Below are 20,304 nucleotides of genomic sequence, written 5' to 3'. Positions count from 1 at the left end.
TAGTGAGATTTGGTTTCTAAACTAAAGTGTGGCAGACTGCTTGAAAGTCCCTTTAAAACACAATGCCATAAACAGTGAAATATTCAGAAAGACCTTTTTAAAAAGAAGGGGGCTGATTTCAGATCATGTTATTTCAGCTGTGATAAGTACATTTAAAGGGTTTCATTTAGTGTCTGTGACACAGTTCACTCAGACCTACTTCTGCTGCCAGCTCTTTAACACAGCACACTTACATAAGAACTCCTGGAATTAAGATTTGCTATATCTTCATTTGTGTTGCTTATTTTGCTTTGGATACCATTTTATGAGGAACTAAGAGGTCGGTCTTCAAACACTGCAGCTCTGCATTTTACTAATGTCCTCTGCGATTGTCAGATACAAAATGAAGCAAAACATCAGAATGCTTTTGAAGTCTCAAGCACTCGATTGTGAATCGTTTCATGCTTGTCCCTGACTTTCAGGCGTTGGAGGTGCAGACCTTGTGCAAATTCCAGATGACTCACTTACACCTACTTTTCTTCTTAAAGGTTGCAGGATTTCAAGGCTGTTGTTCCATTCACTCAGTTTCATTCAATCAGACATGCATAAAAAAATCACACTTGCTCATGATTGGATCTTCTGCAGTGAACGAGTGACATCAGAGTTGAAAAGCTGTGTGTTTGTAATAAACAAATTCATCAAAACATTTTAACTTAAATCCTAAGATATGAGTCCTCTAACCGTAATATTGCTTTCTCCAGTGAAAAAGTCATCTTGTGTGAATCAGGAGAGAAATAAACACATTTAAATCACCAACTACAAGAAACACATTCCAAAAAAAATCAAAACGTGGAACATCTTTTCAAATTACAATACAACAGGGGATGATGGATTAGTTTCATACAAACACACAGCTTTTCACTTTACAATATGTTAATTGAAGGACTGGAGTCACGTTGTGGATTATTGTGATGTTTTTATCACCTCTTGGTCACACAGAGATGCACAGACATCAAATTAACATGATAAAATAATATTTATTAAAAGAAGGTTTTAAAACAACACAAAAAGTGGTTATTTATTGGCTCAAATCTACATTAATAAACATTTCATGTTCTTTTTAAACTCTTAAGAACAACTACCATTCAAGTGAAAGAAAACAGATGCACTTGTGTATAATATCACACTGAACTAAAGTGTATTAACTTATTAGCAATGTATTCATTAAAAAAGTTATAACAAAAATATTTGCAAAGAAAACTCACAAAACTAGATCTAGTATTGCTTATGTAATTTAGCAGAGGGGGCGCACAAACATTACAATTCACAAAAAGCAAGCATGATGCATCACACCTTGCATATTTACTTTCCTTTCTTTTTCAATAATCAACCAAGAGAAAAATGTCTCGGAGAAGCCCTTTCAAACAAAAGCTTACATTGAACATAAATAAAAGAGGATTGTTTTGGCTTAAAAGAGTCCATATCCAGTGTCCCATTTTAGGTTTTAATGTAAAATAGTAAAATAATATGTGCCCCCCTCCAAAAAAAAAAAAACCAAACAAAGTAATCATGTGGTCTCTGTTTGTTCCGCCATGCATGTTCTTTGAAGCCGGTCAACCAGTGGTAAAGAGGCTGCGCCCATGTGCAAGAGTTTGTGTGTATGCATGTCGTTTATTCTTCAATCCTCTTTATTTGTAATCGTTGTTCAGAAAAAGAGGCAGCGTGAATACTGGTTGTGTCTGCGAGCAGGCAACAGGAACAGTTCATCTTCAGTCACTTGTTTCACAGGGACACATGGGGGAGGAACACCAGGAAATCCCCACAAAACACAGTGCAGTTGCCATGTCAACAAATGTGCCATAGAAACTGTTTCTAGGTGGCACGCTCCTGCCCGTCCACTTCCTGTTTGGTTCTTCTCAGATTGCTTTTCATTTTGACAAACTCTGGGGTGTTTTCTTGCTCCTCTTCATTCTTATGTTGCTCCAATTCCAGCTAAACAGGAAGACAATTTCAGTCAATCATTCCTGGATATGCCTATTATATTACGTCTATGTCTTTGTGTGTGAGGAAACATACCTGTTCCAGGGTCTCTCGTCTCTTCATGAGCTCGATCTCAAGGTCTGACTTTTTCTTGTGCGCCTCCTGCTCCTCTTTCTGAGTCTTCAGCACCTGGTCTCTCTTCCTCTTTTCCATCACTTTCTGGAGTTCTGGTTTATTCTGCGGCGCAAGGCCCCTGTGATAAGAAAAACAACGAGACGATGAGACACTTGACAATAAGTATCCAGAATTTTACAGTTTGTGAGAAACTGTGTGGTTACTGGCCCTGCAAAACTTGACAGTATGATGTATTATGGCTAAATTCATAGTATTCCAAAAACAGTGGGTAAAAAGTACACGGATGACCTACTACTTCTGGTTAGATTCTGAAGTGTGTATTCGATGGACACTTTACTATCCCATGAGGCCATGGGAGGGTATTTATGAATGGCAGTGAAGCATCACATGACATGGCGGATATAGTATGTCCAAATGACATTCATAGTACCCACATTCATACTATACAGAACATACTTTTTTGTCGGTTGCAAAATAAGTTCAAATTCAAATGTACTAACTACTCGGACAGTACGCGATTTCAGATGCACCGTAAGATGCGGCTCAGGTACCTCCTTCAAAGCAAGTCTATGGGACTTTTTGTTCATTTTATCATCAGTCACCAGAAAAAAAAAAATCTAAGTCTGATTGCTTAGAAAAGTATCAGCACACCTCTCATCAAATAGTTTCATAATTTGAGCACAAAATCGGCACTTTGAAATTTAATATTTAGGATTTGGGGTTAGTTTAAAACCATCCTGGATGGGTTTTAGGGACTTGAATTGGTTTATAATGACCAAGGGCTGCTGTACATTTAGAGCGTATGGAGATTTAGTCTTTAAATTAAAGTACTTTTCTGTGACAACTTTGTTGCATAATTCTCAATCCCATGTTTCTCTAAATTAACAAGCCATAAACCAGTTGTTTATGAAACACTTTAATTACAAAAGTCAATAATGATAAAAATACACCTATTTAGAAGTCAACTGATTTTATAATTTATTTAATAATGATAAAAATCCATCCATCCATCCATCCATCTATCTATCTATTACAACAACCAGTGTTGTTAACTAAACCTATTAAAAAATAATTTTTGGTAATTGAAATAAAGCTGACATAAAATAAAATCTAAATGTTAGATCTTTAAAACAAACCAAAATAAATATATAAGTATTAAAACTGCCAAAACTAAAACAATAAAATGAAGAGTAATGCTATATCTATTTGAATAATAAAAATGACAAAAGCACTACACAAAACTACTAAAACGGAAAATATAAAAAAGAAAGTTAATTCTAAATTTTAATTAAATATTGATAAACTATACAAGTAATGCTAGAACACTGACAACAACTTATTCCAGCTCTCTGCCTGGCACACCAAAGACATGTCAACAGTTTTGTCCATCCTTCCAAAACTTGTAGACTTGTCTAGACTATGAAGAAAAAAAATGAGAGGAGCAGATGAAAATATCAGAGCTGAGAAAATGGGCGATTAAATTTTTTGGCTATTTGGACGGCTGTTATATAACTATATGGCTCCAAAAAAAATGGAATTATGAAAATCTCTGCCAGGTGTGTGTAAAAAAAAAAAAAAAAAAAAAAAAAAACACACGTCTGTCTTTTCTCCATTTGTGTATCATGTCACTGATTTAGTGTCTGAACAGTATTTTACTTTCTCCTTCCAACTATTCTCTCTTCTCAGAAGTAAGAACAACAGCAGCACATCAGGCGTTAATCACATGAGTGGAATGTGTCTGTTGCGCAGGTAACTTTATGAGACCAATTACAGATCAGATACAATCCACAAACATGATAGGAGGAAACAATGATTGCTTTATGATTCAGGGCACATTTCTTATTAATGATTAAATCCATTAGCAATCTGTGTTGCCAAGCAGAAGCTAATATATGTGTTTCCATCCCAAAAAATAGAACTACAATCCAACTTGTCATAAAACTTTGCTTTTCTCATTGTGTTATTTGACTATTCTCTACTATTAGTCTTAACTATTCTAGTCTAAACTAAAATATTAAAAAATAAGTTCATAAAAAATAACCCCATTACCACGGTCAGGCTCTAACAATGTGTAAATGCAGCCTTTCCAAAGTAAATACTTCATTGGCATCTTGTGACTAGTGAGCTTTCTGAAAGTTATTGTCTTTATTTGAGCGAATATTAAGATAAGCATGTGCTTTTGTCCATAGGTGTGGTTTTATGGCGGTTTTCTCTTTGTCGTTCATCTATAACAGGAACAATGGGTGGGTCTGAGTAAACAAGTGAAATTTCTCGAGTGAAGTGACTGTAGAATAACATACTGACTTGCTAACATTGGGTGTAAGGGATAGTTTAAAAATTCTGCGATCATTTACTCACCATCATGTCATTTCCATCAGTGCTGTTTTGTCCATACACTGAAAGTCAATGGGGTCCAGTGTTGTTTTGAATAATCTTTGGAAGAAAGTCGGTCATACAGATTTGAAATGACATGAGGGTGAGTAAATGATTACAAAAATTAATTTTTTTTAGGTGAACTATCCCTTTAAGACTGAAGGTTTAGCTGCATCATGTAACTGTACCTGGGATGAAAAGATTAAAAATACTTCTGTTCTGTGAATTTCTGAAGTACAAACATCTTCATGAAAGCCAGTGTGTGGCGTCACTGATTGTATAACAGGAACACACTGGTCCCTTGGTAACTGCTAGTCACTTTATCATTATGTGTGGTTACTCATCAAAGACAGCTAGGCAAAATGACAGAAAAAAGAAAAGGAGACAGATGAATAGCGACAGAAATAAACAGAAAGCAAAGAAGAGGTTGGTCTCGATTACATAAAAGCCCACCCCGGCCCCCCCAACTTATATGATGCAACAGACTATATATAGCCTGACCTCTATCTCTCCATCACTCTGTGTTCTTCACCTTCTGCCCTGGCTGTAGATGTGATTTCATAACATTCTGAGTGTACAGAAACACTTCGAGTGTTTGCGCACAGCAGGGTGGGAGGCAGACAGAAGGTGGTAGTCAGAGAAAAAGAACAGAGAAAGGGTGGGAAGAAAGTCTAAAAGGATGCTGTAATCCTTCTTATGTAACTCTACATCTTTCAGCATCCCACATCTGGAACGAATCCCATTTAGATTACAGAACGGTTCCCTTTTCCTAAAACAAAACATGCACACACACACACTCAATTCCCCACTCTCTATCACGCAAGACTCACTAACGTCTTAAGGAAAAATACAAAAAGTGTTAAATTATAGTTCTTCTTTCTTGAGGATCTTCATGATTTCTAGGCCTGTGAAGTGATTAGGTGTTATGTACTCCCTCAGCCCCATCAATAATGTCCTTCATTAGATCATTCATTTGATTTAATAGGGACAATGGGCAGTCCATGACTTCCCAAAAAGCTAAAAAAGTAAATTTCATCTCTAGTCCCTGGGCATGAAAAATGCTGATTATATTATTAAGTTAGTTATTATTAAATATTTTATATAAATAAAAATATATTTTTTTCTTTATTTTTTAACAAACATTATGTATATATATATATATATATATATATATATATATATACACACACACACACACACATATATATATGTATATATATACACACACACACACACACACACACACACACACACACACACACACACACATACACATATTTAAAATTACCTCATATTTTAAATATATATGCACACTCATATACATTTAAAATTATTAAATATATAACAAATTAAAATATATAATAATAATATAGTCATGGCAATTTTTACTAACACCAAATCTATTTGTAAATGAAACCAGATAGGATGTTTATCAAAAGTAATGTCATTTGCATTCTAAACCATACAAACTTCAAAACATAAAAACAACAAAAAAAAACAAACATGTCACAAAGTCACACAGTCATTTTTTTACAAATCTGTATCAAGATAAGGTAGCAAAGACTCAAATCTTTTCTGCACTGCCTGGAACTTGCTAAACACATACAGTACACCTAATTGGGAATTACTGGAATAAATCCCCAACAGAGGATTCTGATATCTGTAGGAATTCTACAAACTTCTCTTCATGCTCAACTAATGTGGGAGGTGAGAATCAGAGAACAGGAGTTTATATAATCATGCTTGTAGAATGTGTGTGTTATAAGTTTCTTGCAACATAAATGACTTGTGCTGAGACTTATCCGTACTTATTCACATCAAAGCTGCAATAACCTCAAGGGATTTTCCAAATGAAAAAGAAAAAACTGCTTTATGTAATAGGGAGCATGTGTACACCTTTGTTGTCGCAATTCATCACCAATGAGAATGAGAGAGACAGAGGAAAAAAGAATGAGAGGACTAAAACGAGTCACTCAAACTTTTTTTTCCAGTGCATTTTTTCCTGGTTCCTGTCTGCCTAGATACAGCACACAAACACAGATCCGACGGGGGGAAATCATTCATCTTGTCCAGAAAGTCCTCTGGGTAGAATCAGCTTTCAGAATGATTCTATTTATTTTGAAATATGCAACAGTGGATTGGCAGAAATGGATCTTTATATGAGGCATAACAAGTCATGCAGATATTTATCACAGAATCCTTTATTCTGATTGGTCAAATGTGGTCAAATATTTTAATATAATGACTGCATTTCCTACAGTATATAGCTATGTCATGTGGGATAATGTACATTCAATAATAATAATAATAATAATAATAATAAAAATAATAATAATAAACTTCATTTAAGGGTCCAGATCACCTTGTCAGGGATTATTTCTATAACAACTGGCACATTTGTACTTATATATGTTTATATGAAAAAGGATGGCATTGATGGCTGATTCAGCTTTAAAGTCCTAAATAAAAAAGTTTATAAATGGCACATGTCCGCACAGAATTGCTAAAAAAAGAAAGTGAATTCTGTAGGCTGTATGTGCTTCACCTCTTCTGGTTCATGAGGAGCTCTCTGTGTAAGTCCTGGTGATCTCTGGAGGACTTCACTGGGTTGAGGAGTTTCTTTGGCTTAACGAGTTCATCGGTATCACCGTCCATATAGTCTGGCTCTGCCATTATGCTCCGTGCACGGGACAGTCCCTCTGGTATGTCTGTCTGGTCCAGACCTGAGAAAAAGACATAAACACACCTATTATAGCATCAACATAAATAAAAGTTCTGCATTTATCTTAGCAATTAAATTATTATTATTATTATTCTTTCATTTTTATAAAAACCACAGTAACCGATCTGATGAATGGGGCAAAAAACACATGAACTGTCTTTTAATGTGGCCTAAAATACCCATTTATAAGCTCAATAAAGGTATAAATACTACGTACAAAAGACCACAGTCAGGACAAAAACACGCTTTGCTGTATCATAACAACATGCAGATCAACACTTCAGTGTTTTCTGACATAGCAACATGCAACTAACACAATTAGACACACTCCACATAAACATTATACAAGACAAATCTAGTGTTTAAAAAGCATAAACCATATTTCCTATGGTATTTGTATTTTAAATAAAAAGCCCAAATCAGAGAGTCAAAAGCACAAAACAAAATAACTGACTAATAAATAATATGTGCATATATTCATGTTATGATCACTGCTTTCAAGTTAAAACCATTTTTTTCCTTTATTTTTTTAAACTTTTATTTTCAAAATAATAACAATGAGGATATATGGGGGAAATCCATTATTTTAGTTTCACTGAAACTGTCATATCAGTGAATAAACAAAGCTCTCTCTCACTGGTTTATCTTATCATTTTTTTCTAATATCATTAAACAGATGATGAATGATCAACCCATGTGACTGTTATCTCACATGGTTATTTGTTTACAGCCGGATCCTAGATATTAGTTTTATAGTAACAAAAGCATGTATCATTCAGCACACAGCTCCATATCAGTTGAAGGGCTGATAAACTATATTCAATTCAATTCAATTCAAATTTATTTGTATAGCGCTTTTTACGATACAAATCATTGCAAAGCAACTTTACAGAAAATTACGTTTCTACAATATTTAGTAGTAGCTTATCAGTGATGACTGTCAGTTTATGTGCTTACGGCAGAAATGTTCGGAAAAATCAATAGACGGAAACAAACAGATAATTAACACTATTAACAGCAATTTTGCAATCAAACTTATAGCAAAATGTGGTAGTTCTGTATGTTGTCTCTGTATGTTATATCGGAATAAACATGATCTCATCACTTGATAACAGTGTCCATGTGACACACATCCTAACAATGTGAAATTACAAGCAAAAACCATCATACATTAAGTACATTTAGGTCAACAAAGTATTTATTAATAATACAAATATAAATGAATAATAAAAATAATAAGTTAATAGCTAAAGAGATAAATAAAAAAATTATACTTTTTAAACCACATCAATTGAGAGACAACATATAATATTTATTTTATTTTGCAGGACTTTTTAAATGAATTTAAATCAATCTAAAAGGTGAATAAAACCATTTTCAATCACTTCATCTACAATATGCACTTTCCCTTAAACATTCATATACATTTAACCTAAAACTACACTGCTTTGCCTAAAAGTGCATTTCCATGTTATTTGTCAACTACTTGCATGCATTCCAAACCCAAATCTCACCTGGAAAGACTGGAAACACAGGGTATCTGAACATAGTAGTCATCTCTGCGTTTGAGCGTTATTAAAAATCTCAAGATATTAAGCACAACTTCCCACAGCTAGATGAAACTGCAGCTCTGTATCTCTGACGGGGCGCTGTGCTCTATAAACAGCTCTTCTGACTCCGCCTGATGGTTTATTACCTAACAGCCCACCCACCCCTTCCAGAACGGCTCCTCAAACAGCCCGCTTAATCTTTCATCACCTGAGATAGAAACATCAAACAGTATGGCCTCAAATACACGTAAATGAAATGACAAACACTCCCTACTAAAGAATTCACACAGGTCTGTTTCCATGTATAAGATCAAATCTGAGATTAGAGCTATTAAAAGAAGGGAAATATTGAACGTGATGGGGCTACAGGAATGTATTCAATATTTCAGAGCGATCATAAATTTGTGCGTTATTTTCTAAAATGTTAATGTGGGTAACATTTGTAATCTTCTTATAACCTTTAAAACTGATTTAGAATTGATTGATTTAAAGTAAATGTGCAGTTTTTCAGGCCACAAGCAAAGCCATTATTCTGAAAGATGACATGCTGCATTTATATCAAACCATAAAAAAATTATAATACCAATATTGTAGTTTTTACAGAATAAAAGAGGATTTGTGCCATATGAGTTAGTTTGTAAGCTGCAGTTCATCTGCTGACCACTAGATGTCATCCTCACCTACAACTAGTTAAACACAACCACCCAGTTGTTCTTTTCATGACAATTTAATTTTGAAGAACAATATGAGGACATTTCATATACTAATGCCTTCAAGAGTAAATTATGTCACTGCCTTAAGTGTGTGGCACTCCTTCAAGGACAAAATCCACACTCTTCACTGACCATGTTTGTCTGATCTATGTTTGTAGACAGCCTTTTCAACTGTGGTCACTATTTAAATACACATAATTAAGCTGCTGCACACATGTTTTATTGCAATAACTTTAGTGTTTCCCGTTCTGATATGTTTGCGGTGCACACGCATATGGTAGGCTATAGCAGTGTTGTTTCCAACCAGTAATTTCATCATGCATTCAGGAAGAACACCTTGGTGAAAGTGGATGCTGGTGCTAATATCCAAATGCTGTGCGTCAGAGGCCGCTGTATAATGTTGGTTTCTGCACTCAAACTTCCCTTCCAGATTCAGCAGAAGAGTAGTTCCTGTTGACAGCGCAATGTTGAAATGTTAAAGTTTCACAAAGTCTAAAAAAACAAGAAGTCTTATTTCTCAAGTCAACATGGTACATTGATCTTATCTAGTTAAAGGGAAAGTTCACCCAAGAATTATTTACTCACCCAAGTTGCTCCAAACCTGTATGAGTTTTTTTCTTCTGTTAAACCCAAAAGACATTTTGAATAATGCTCTTAACCGTTATAGTTGCTGGTCCCCATTAACTTCTATAGTATGGGGAAAAAGTCAATGGCTACCAGCAACTGGTTACCAATATTACCAATATCTTTTTTGTATTCATCAAAACAAAGAAACTCATACAGGTTTTGTACCACAAGAGGATGAGTAAATTATGATAAATTTTCATTCTCAAATAAGAAACTTCTTTTATTATCTTCTTTTTGTTTTGGTCTTTCTGGACACTCTTTTCAATATAATGTAATGGGAACTGAGACTATCATTCTCCAAAATGACAAAAAAGCATAACTGAACTATTATAAAAGTAGCCCATATGACTCTTGTCTTGCACTACATTTCCAAATGTTCCAAGTTTTCAAATGTCAAAAATGTTTCAAAATGTTTTACTTTTGTGTTCTGGAGAAAGAAAGTCATACAGATTTGGAACAACATACAGCTTTTTCCTTTTTGCATGAACTATCCCTTTAACATGCACATAACTGACCATTTTTCAATAATGCTCAAACAAACACTACAAAAAGTGTGAACTACAAACTTCATGTCGCAGTATCAACAGCACTTTCTATATAGATTGTGCACTGCTTATACGTCTCTGCACAAGGAGCCCTGCAGGACCAGTGTATTTAATAAAAGGCCCACATCCAGCTTTTAATTACAGAGCTGCACTCTTCAACTCTGTGCACGGCACAGACGTCTCTATGGTGACCACCACAACACTAAGCACACGGGTGTGTCCATGGCTGAGCGTTTCGATATACTTTCACACTGATTGTGTATTGATAATGATACATCAAAGCATATATTTGCATGCATGTCTGTGTTTGTGCATTCAAGTATAAAGGAATGCATGAAAACCTTTCTATTCACTCATTAAGTAGGACTGGAGCATCTGTTTGCCAGTCCTCAGTCTTGTACCTTGTTTCGACACATAGATATGCACATAGAGGGGACAGCATTCATTTAACATCCCAATGCATACGACAATCATGCATATCAGCCAGATTTGCATTAATGTTTAAAAGCTGCAGTGCTTTTGTTATTGCTCCACTTAAGATTAAAGTTAGATCAAGAAATAGATGGTTAGATCAAGTTAAATCACTTGAATTTATATGGTAGGTCTTGAAAATTAGGCAATATGTGTTTGAAACAGTTCATTGCCACATCAAAAAATGTTGTAAGTGTCAAAGCTCAAAACTTCCTTCCCAATACGAAAAGACCATTTATTGGTACTAAGATGCAAAAACAACTCATTCTATGCATTGTATTTAAAAACATGCACACATCACCACCACATGTAAATGATGCCTGTTTGATAATCCGAAACTTGGCCTAAATTATTTCCAAACACTGAAAGAACTAACAATAAAATGAAAAAGTGTGCACCGCATATCATTCTAAAGAATATCAGAAATGAGATCTTTTTCTAAATATTTTATTTAGCATGGATCGAAAGTGACAGTAAGATAATTTTATAATGCTCTAAAAGATTTCCATTTCAAACAAATGCTGTTTTTTGAACTTTCTATTCATCAAAGAATCCTGAAAACAATGTTTCCACAAAATGATTTAACAGCACAACAGTTTTTGATATTGATAAGAAATGTTTCTTGATTGACAAATTGGCATATTAAAATAATTTTTAAAGGATTATGTGACACCGAACACTGGAGTAATGATGCTGAAAATTCAGCTTTGCATCACAGAAATTACATTTTTAAAATACAGTATATTAAAACAGAAAACAGTTATTTTAAACTGTTATTTTAAACTGTAATAATTGGGAAACTGCATTTCCTAGTATTCTAGAAACTGTTCATTATACTATAGCTACTAAATAGGATACTAAAGCACTCTGAAGAGTTCACTGGAAAGGTGGAACAAGCTTATTTCAAAGAGTTCATAATGTCTTGGATGTCCCTTATTAACCCTCTTCCACAGACACACACGCCTTAAATTTGCACAATCTCACCTGCCTACACACTTCCACAATAAAAAGCTGAAGAACTGCAAAAAAAAATAAAAAATCACCCACGCCTCCTTCTGAGCACTAACCATTACTGTAAATGATTGCACAGTGACATCATTATGATTTTAGAGTGTTTACATACTTAGATCATAGTTTGCGCAGATTTGCTAAGAGTCATGTTTTAAATATGACATCCAAAAATCACAGGCTTGAAATGTAAGCCCAACAGCATGATAGGGGATTTCACTATAGATTGCTACAATACATTTAAAAATACACCCCAATATGTATTTGTTTTTGTGATTTTATGGCCTACAACATGAAAGGATAGACCAGAGGGCGTGTGCACCTCAATCAGTCACCCTCAGCTTCCTTTCCCAGTCATCTCTCCAATGCCTACACACACAGACCTTGGCTGAAGACATGGGGTGGCAATAACAGGAAACAGACAAAACTCAAATAATCCCTTGCCATTTTGGTCACATTTTGGAGATGAAAAATAAGCTATTTGTGAGTCTCAAGCACTGGGACACACACACACACACACACACACAGATTGGAGGAGGTGGAAAGGATGCCACTTCTTTGTTCCGCTCTCATTAGGCAAAGAGACATGCAGGGAGGAAGGGAGCAGCTGGCAGTCTATTGCACCATCTGACCCTATCGGGCACAGTTTACACACAGTAGGAGGGTATATTAGCCCCTCCCAAATCCCAAAAGCCCTTTCACTGGCACTGTAGCACTGTCACTTTCACCTTTTCTTCATAATGTTTTCATTTCTAACCTAACACTCAATAAATTCTTCACACAATTTTCTAAACACAACTATACCCCATTTCTTACCAGACCATCCCCCACTCCACGTCCCATCCGACACCTATAACATACTGTACCACAGAGATATCAATTTGTATCAGCAGTCCCCTATTCATTTCTCTCCCTCATCTTCTCGTGAACCACCTCTTCCCTTGACAGGAATGAATCAGGCAACCACCAACCAGCTAGAGATCTGAGAGGCTGTTTACATGACAATGTTTTCAGACGAAAACGGGAAACTTTTTATGCATTTTGCCTGTTAGTTCATACGACAACTGTGTTTTGGGGACTGAAAATGCATATTTTTTTATATCAAAGTGCAAGTTTTTGAAAATGCCACTGTTGTTGTTACCGTGTAAACACCCAATACGGGAATCTTTGAAAACAGTGACGTCATGCGCATGCGTAGTACATGTTAGGTATGTAGACATGCGCAGTACGTGTCGATTTTAAAGACAAGCGCCAACAAACATACACAACAATGGCGGAGTACATGGGACTGCTGTTACTGCTCAAGAGTTTGCTAACGCTTCTTCAGCAAAGTATGGATTTACTTCACTAATATTACAACCAACAGCGGAGACGCATCATATATCACTTTCCTACAGGTACTAGTTTCTAACAAGGTGACAGCGCCAACTACTGGCCTAGCATACGTAATTCAGCGTTTTTGGAAGTTTTCGTGGAAGTGTAAAAGCGAATCATTTTGAAAACGTTGTCGTGTATGCGTGAAACTTTTTAAAAACGCCAGTGAAAAACTTTTTCATTTTTGACTACATCATTGTCGTGTAAACGTAGCCTCAAACTGATTGCATGTAATCCTTTAAATGAATAGTCCAGGCAAATATCCCCACAACAATTATATAACCCTCTTCACAAACAAATAGACTGACAGTTATACACTTTCAATCAAAGTCTATGGAGCAAGTATACTGTACATAAAATTTAGCTTTTTACAAATCGAGGCACGTATTAAAACCAGTATTATTTTGGTATCATTCATACACTATTACAGTATTTATAAATATTTTAAATTAACTTTTAATTTTTTTAAATTTAGTGATTGTTATGTGCTTTTGTTTTTTTTTTATATCTACAGTATGTCGCTATTCATCTGTTATTTATACGTTATGTTATTTCAGCTTTATTTCAATTAACAGAAGTTATTTTAATTATTTTAATTGTTAAAACTGATTGAAACAATACAAATTTTAATGATTGTGTTAACTGAAATACTGGTCAAAATAATTTTCTATGCAGTAGATGCCTTCATCAGAGCTTAAATTTTTGGAATTATTTCAATATTTCAATATCAATATTTTATTAATTATTCAAAAAGATTCACTAATAAAGACAGATCCTATATCTTAACAATTAGCGAATGCATACACAAACGCAAAGTTTGGTTTTTAAAAGTAGGAGCCAATAGCAAAAACAGTCACACTCATCCTAAAGTGATTTTTGAGCTGAATCTCATCCATGTCCTTTAACTGGGCCAACGGAAACATTAAAACTCACAATCCAAGGGGTTTCCACAGCACATTGGAGAGAAAGAGAAAGAAATAAACATTTATGGGCTCCTCTAGAAGGATCAGGGGTTAGACACTTCATTTTGTTAGCATTAAACTGCTTGCATCATCCTCACTACACAGTGGGCATTCATATGAAAAACAAAACATAAGTGGACTCCATAGCAATAGGACTGAAGCCTAAACTGCTGTCTATTGTCAGTATAATTAAAACAAGTCACTTGTACAAAGCACAACCCCGTCACACTGGAGTCAAACTACAAAATAACAATAAAAACTGATTCAGTCCATTATGCCAATGCAAAGACAAAACACAAACACAGGCCAACGGTGGATGCAGGGGTTGTGAATCTGCTGCTGTGGAGAAGAGCTCTGATATACACTAATAAACACAAATCAGGTCAAACTGAAATATTCTCATGCTCAAACTGATAAAATAAAAATAACTTTCTTTGTGCTGCTCTCTGGTGGCTGTGGATATCAAAAACAACACTAAGTCAATAATTCAATAGGACTGATTACAGTGATTTATGCTACATATACAAGAAAAGACTAGTACACTACACAAACTAAATTTACATACTCACTCTTTCTCAATTGGTTGAGTTGGGTCACAACTTAGGTGCTAGAGATAACACTATGTCGACATATCCGTGTTCAAACATCTATCACACCACCTCCTACTGCTAAACACACTCATGTGTGCCTTTTCTCTGTTCTGTGGGGGCTTAGTGCTAACTGTAAAGGAAAAAAAAATAGACTTCCTGTTCCTCTCACTCACCAACCCCACAAGTCTTTTTTTTTTATTCACCTCAAACTTCTTCTGCTATTGCTGCTTCACGTCTTCTCTAGATTCTGTTATAGCTGTGACCAAACACCAAATGAGTATTAAACGGTTATAAGTGAGGGTAAAATGAGTCCGCAATGAATTGAATGTACAGTGTTGGTATTATCAGTTGCAGATTGTGTTGGCTTCGTGTATGTGTCTGTGTTGTTAGAGAGGCCTACGGAAGAGAATCTCCAAAGAAGAAATACTGCATGAATAGAGATCATTCAGCGAATGCAATACCATGTTATGTCACACCACTGGAATGTGATGAACCTGCAAAGCCTTTCCAATAGAAACTCAGTGAATACGACATAATCTTAACAACAACAACAAACACTTTAAATAGATATATGACATACAAGACTCTATAAACCACACAATAATAAAGTTTACATGAATTTCAAAGATTGATTTCAGTCGGACTAAATCAATAATTTAATCCAGGATGTATACACATTAATCAAACTACAAATGCATTGTGCACTTGCTCTAAAATACAAAGTTGAAACTCTAGCATTCATTCTTTAAAGCTGGAATGAAATGGAAATTGTGAGCATCTTTCCTTTCCTATGATGCATATCCCAGTGAATATTATTTATAACAAACACGGAAATATAATATAAAAATAACAATTGCTAATATTTATTTCATGGTACCTAAATATTTGATTATACATTGTGTCATGTATATTTGGATAGTAGTTGACTATGAAATAAATGCTGTAGCATGATCATAACTGCAATGTAAATATAGTGACAGAATACATGTTTATGTATTGTTTATGTTAACTGACTGGAGCAGAGATCAGTAGCTGTTTTTCCTGACATATGCCTTTATTATAACAAAAACTCAAAATATCTTACTTGTCTTAAAGGGATAATTCACCCAAAAATGAAAATCTGTCAATTTACCCTCATGTCATTCTATATGAATGTATGATTTGCTTTCTTGTACGGAACACAAAAGAATGTATCCAAAAGAATCAATCAAAATTTATAAAAACATTTCAAAATATCTTCTGTTGTGTTCCGCGGAATAAAGCCATACACATTTAGAATGACTCGATGGTATGAACTATCCCTTTAAGCCAAACGGTGTAATCTAAATCTATACCAGCATCTCTATTCTAAGATCACCGTTAAACCCCCTGTCCATATGAGGACTAGATCAGGGGTGCAGCAACTGTCCAGAACAGGTCAGGTGTGTGTGGGTATGTATACGAGGGATCCAGCAACTGTGCGCTATAGAACAAAGTGAGCGGAACAGAGAGGCCATTGATTCTGCTCAGCTGTGGCCAGCACCTGCTGGGTCAGGGCTTACGTTAAAGGGGTGTGTGAGAGGTGCTAATGTATGTTTGGGACGTATGTGAATGCATGTATAAGGATGTGACATGAAGGATTACTAACTAATGATTCCAAGTAATGAAAAATCACTGAGAACACAGAGATTGACACATTGATCCATGGTGCTCATGTGCGCAACATGACTTTGAATCTATCGTTCATCATTACTAAATCTCATTCCCCCCATCATTTGCTATCCTATTCCATTTTATTATGACTTAAGTGATAAAAATGCTTAAAAACCAAAATCCACAATTTCGCACATCCAAAATTGAACTAAATTCAGTGTTTACACTGAAAGCACTTTAATAAAGAGGACATATATACAGGACAGTCTAAAAACTGCAAACACTCCTCTCCCAGGGGTGATCCAACCAAAAGCCAACTGCTGCCTTCATGAAGAAGAGGATAAGCTATCAAAGAGACTGCTGACCTAGCACTGTCGGTCTGCACAGACAGATGCATTTAACCTGAATGACAAAAAACACATGGCATGTCTGCATGGCATTTGTGTGTCTGCTTAAAAACAGACAGCAGTTTTTCTTAGTGTCGCTTGATAAGGGAAGTATCACTATAAGTGTTGCTCATAGAAGGGAAGTACCACTATATTGCTCTCACTAGGGTTAGAGATATAAAACAAACATGTAACAAACCCTAGCAACCATTTAGAACATCCTAGTTATCACTTAGATCAGCCTAGCAATTCACAACCACCTATAACACCCTAGCAACTATCCAGGACATCCTACTGAATTACAACCACCTAGAACACCCTGGCAACCACCAAGAACATCCTAGCAAGTTCCAACCACCTACTAGCAACCACCTAAAACACCCTACCACTACCTAAAACATCACACCACACAGTATCAGCATCAGCTAGCAACACTTCTTCACAAAACAGAGAATATCTAGTTATATTTACAACAGCACATCACCCCTCAAGCACTTTGGGCTTCTATTAGGACAATATGAAATGTTCCACTGGACAGAATGTTTAATTTGAGTCTGTGACATCCTGGTTTTGATCTAAGATTTATCTTGTGGTCATGAATCAGACTGAGTATCCATTAGTCCAGCCTTCACTGTGCCCTGTGAGCTTTGTTGGACCGCGTGGGGCAAAAGAGAAGAAGAGGTATCTGATTGATTGTCATGTTTCTTTGTTTGATTAAAATGGGTGAGAATCAATGTCAGCAACAGCATGCCAAGCAGCTATTGGTCAGATCTGACTAAAGGATTTACAGACAGCTGTCCATGTCTGGTATATGCTAAAGAACTATAATTCACATAAACATACACCTAAACTCATGGGCAAACAACATGCAAATGCTATAGATTAGACACAGACCTTTATGACGCCATAAATTACACAAATTATAACCGCAAAAAGAAAACAACCTGCAATTTCCTACATCATAATTCAAATCTGAAATTAAAACCATTTTAATTCATAATATAAACAAACTGTTATCCAGCATCACTCATGTAACTGCATATCATCTCATTTCTCCATTATCTTCTGCCTCTCAGCTAACATTACGCCAAAGACGCTAGAGACATTAATAACGGGTTTGGGGCAAAACTCTTTGTTCATGCCCTAACAAAAACACAGTATGCACTTTTATCTGACAAAATAAGGAATGCAAAGTATCTGTTCTACGATTTCCCGTTGCAAACTATCAACCAAACATCTCAATGTTGACCCATTTTTCAAAACATTAACGCAAGCCGTTTAACATAACTCAAAATCTAGCCCCTGGGTGTCAACGTCACTGCAGAAATCCATGGAAACGAGAAACAAAGAACATAAACATGCACTCTGCGCTTTATGATTTCAAAACCTACATGAATATTGCATCATGCTTTAATGAGCAGACATAGCTCAGAATCTTTTGTGTGACATATGCATTTATATTGAAATGTTGTATTATCATGATTTATAATATGTATATGAGATATAAGAGAAGGTGTGAGTTATAAATGAGCAGACAAGGGGGAAACAAAGAGTGCTGTCCAAAAGCAGCACTTCTATAACAGAACAAAGCACATTGAGACACACTGAGACACACACGTGAACATACAGACCACAACAAAGATCCATATCAAAGCGTATGAGGTGTACAGAAGTGGCACCGTCCCACAAGAGAAAGAAGTTCCTCTAGAGCAACATGTTCACTGGGTTAATCAATATGCTACATATAAATGCACACCAGCATGCACTCAATATGCAGTGTAGACAAAATTCAGCCTAGACCCAAGCATGCTGCTGACTCACAGTGTGCAGATGTTCACCACTGTTCTACCCATCCACAAGGGACAAGCATCATCATGTACGGGAAGTCTGAAGTCACGACTGTCTTTTTCTCTCTCTCACTTTCTCTGTGTCGCATTCATAGTTATACAGAACGGAAACCACACACAGAGTATGATAGTGTGTTTGACAAAGAAACAGATGAAGAGATACGCAAACAGAAACAGGAAGACTTCACTAGCACTACTGGGGTACTGGTTCAAAGATCAAAAAACAGATGTAAGGCGTTTGATAAAACAGTCTCCAAATTGCAAACACATGTGGTCAGAACCAACCCCTCCCTACCCCCAACATCCCTTCCAATACAGAAAAGACATTTCAAAATGATCATACTGAACATATACTGCAACATCTTTACTACTAAACAGATCTTTAGTCAGAGTCACTATTAAGCGTGTGCTCAGACTGTGTTCATCTTAACATGATATTTACTGTTAAAGTGAATTAAAATAACTCTATTTCTAAGAAATATACAAATGTTATTAAGCCTCCCCAGAGTTTGCATAGTAAATAAGAAGGTCTAACATATAAACAAGACCTGTAAATGAAAAAGAAATGAAAATCTTGGACAGTAAATGAGAGACACTGTTCTACAGAGAGGAAGACATGACGACAAGATATGACATGTCCCATGTGCTTGGAATTGCTGATTGAACTCCTCTATACTTTTTTTTACACAACCTGCAAGCATTAATTCTTTAAAAATTGAATGGATAAAAATTGGCACTTTGTTTAAAATGCAAAACTAAAAATAATGTTTAAAAACAGTTACAAGATTACTTATTTCTGTTTTAGATGAACTTTTATCTTATACACAATAGCCTATATATTACTCTATTTATTTAACAAAAATTATTTATATAAGTGTACTATTCAAAAAATAACTGATTATTAAAAAAAAATAATAATAATACGTAATTATTGTTTGGAACACAGTAATACGAAACACGCCTAATTTCATTATTTCAAACATTTGTTTGCTATTGTTCTGCTGCGTTCTGAAGCGCGTGATTTGAGCGCTTTATTGTTCTATTGTACATTGTTTGATCTGTTGTCTGATACATTTACTATATAAACAATGAATCACTTCATTCATGAGTCTGTGCAAAAGCATTGTTTCCAATAACGTGCGTCTCGTTTCCACTACGACAAATTATGCGTTTTGATGCAAAGCGTCCTGAAAACAGAAACACATTCAAACACACACATACCTCAAATCAGTCCTGAGCGATACTTCTCTATGGCAAGTGACTTCAGATGAACCCCAGAAGAGGAAAATACATCAGTTCATCTCTCCTGTTATGAAGGTGTCTGTTAAATCTGTTTATTTCTCTGTTGGAAACAGTTCAGTTGTAGACAGGACCCTTAGAAATGTAAATTAATACTTGGAGTGGGGGGCG

The 20,304-nt window shown here is 35.5% G+C and overlaps 1 protein-coding gene across 3 annotated transcripts; it reads right to left on the bottom strand.

Moving 5' to 3' along the window:
* Positions 1-996: 996 nt before the first annotated feature.
* On the bottom strand, positions 997-20,304 carry LOC109108711 (protein FAM107B-like). Of its 3 annotated transcripts, XM_042775507.1 has the most exons (5): positions 20,116-20,304; positions 9,789-9,902; positions 7,013-7,190; positions 2,056-2,212; positions 997-1,971 (listed from the first exon to the last, which is right to left on the bottom strand). In XM_042775507.1, exons 3-5 carry the CDS (start codon positions 7,138-7,140, stop codon positions 1,852-1,854), a joined length of 405 nt encoding a protein of 134 aa, XP_042631441.1. In that variant the 5' UTR covers positions 7,141-7,190; positions 9,789-9,902; positions 20,116-20,304; the 3' UTR covers positions 997-1,851. The 3 variants fall into 3 exon arrangements, with proteins under 3 accessions (XP_042631441.1, XP_042631440.1, XP_042631439.1); XM_042775506.1 differs by lacking the exon at positions 9,789-9,902 and having other exon boundaries at positions 20,116-20,302; XM_042775505.1 differs by lacking the exons at positions 9,789-9,902; positions 20,116-20,304 and adding an exon at positions 8,704-8,859.

Source organism: Cyprinus carpio, chromosome A18, assembly GCF_018340385.1.
Source record: "Cyprinus carpio isolate SPL01 chromosome A18, ASM1834038v1, whole genome shotgun sequence".
Taxonomy (NCBI): Eukaryota; Metazoa; Chordata; class Actinopteri; order Cypriniformes; family Cyprinidae; genus Cyprinus; species Cyprinus carpio.
This window is presented reverse-complemented; position numbering and strand designations above follow the sequence as displayed.

Coding starts and splice junctions, on each gene's coding strand:
- LOC109108711 (XM_042775505.1), bottom strand. CDS start 8,746: ATGACTACTATGTTCAGATACCCTGTGTTTCCAGTCTTTCCAG. Junction 7,191..8,703: donor TGTGTTTCCAGTCTTTCCAG/GTGAGATTTGGG, acceptor TCTTTTTCTCAG/GTCTGGACCAGACAGACATA. Junction 2,213..7,012: donor CTCCTCATGAACCAGAAGAG/GTGAAGCACATA, acceptor TTCTTATCACAG/GGGCCTTGCGCCGCAGAATA.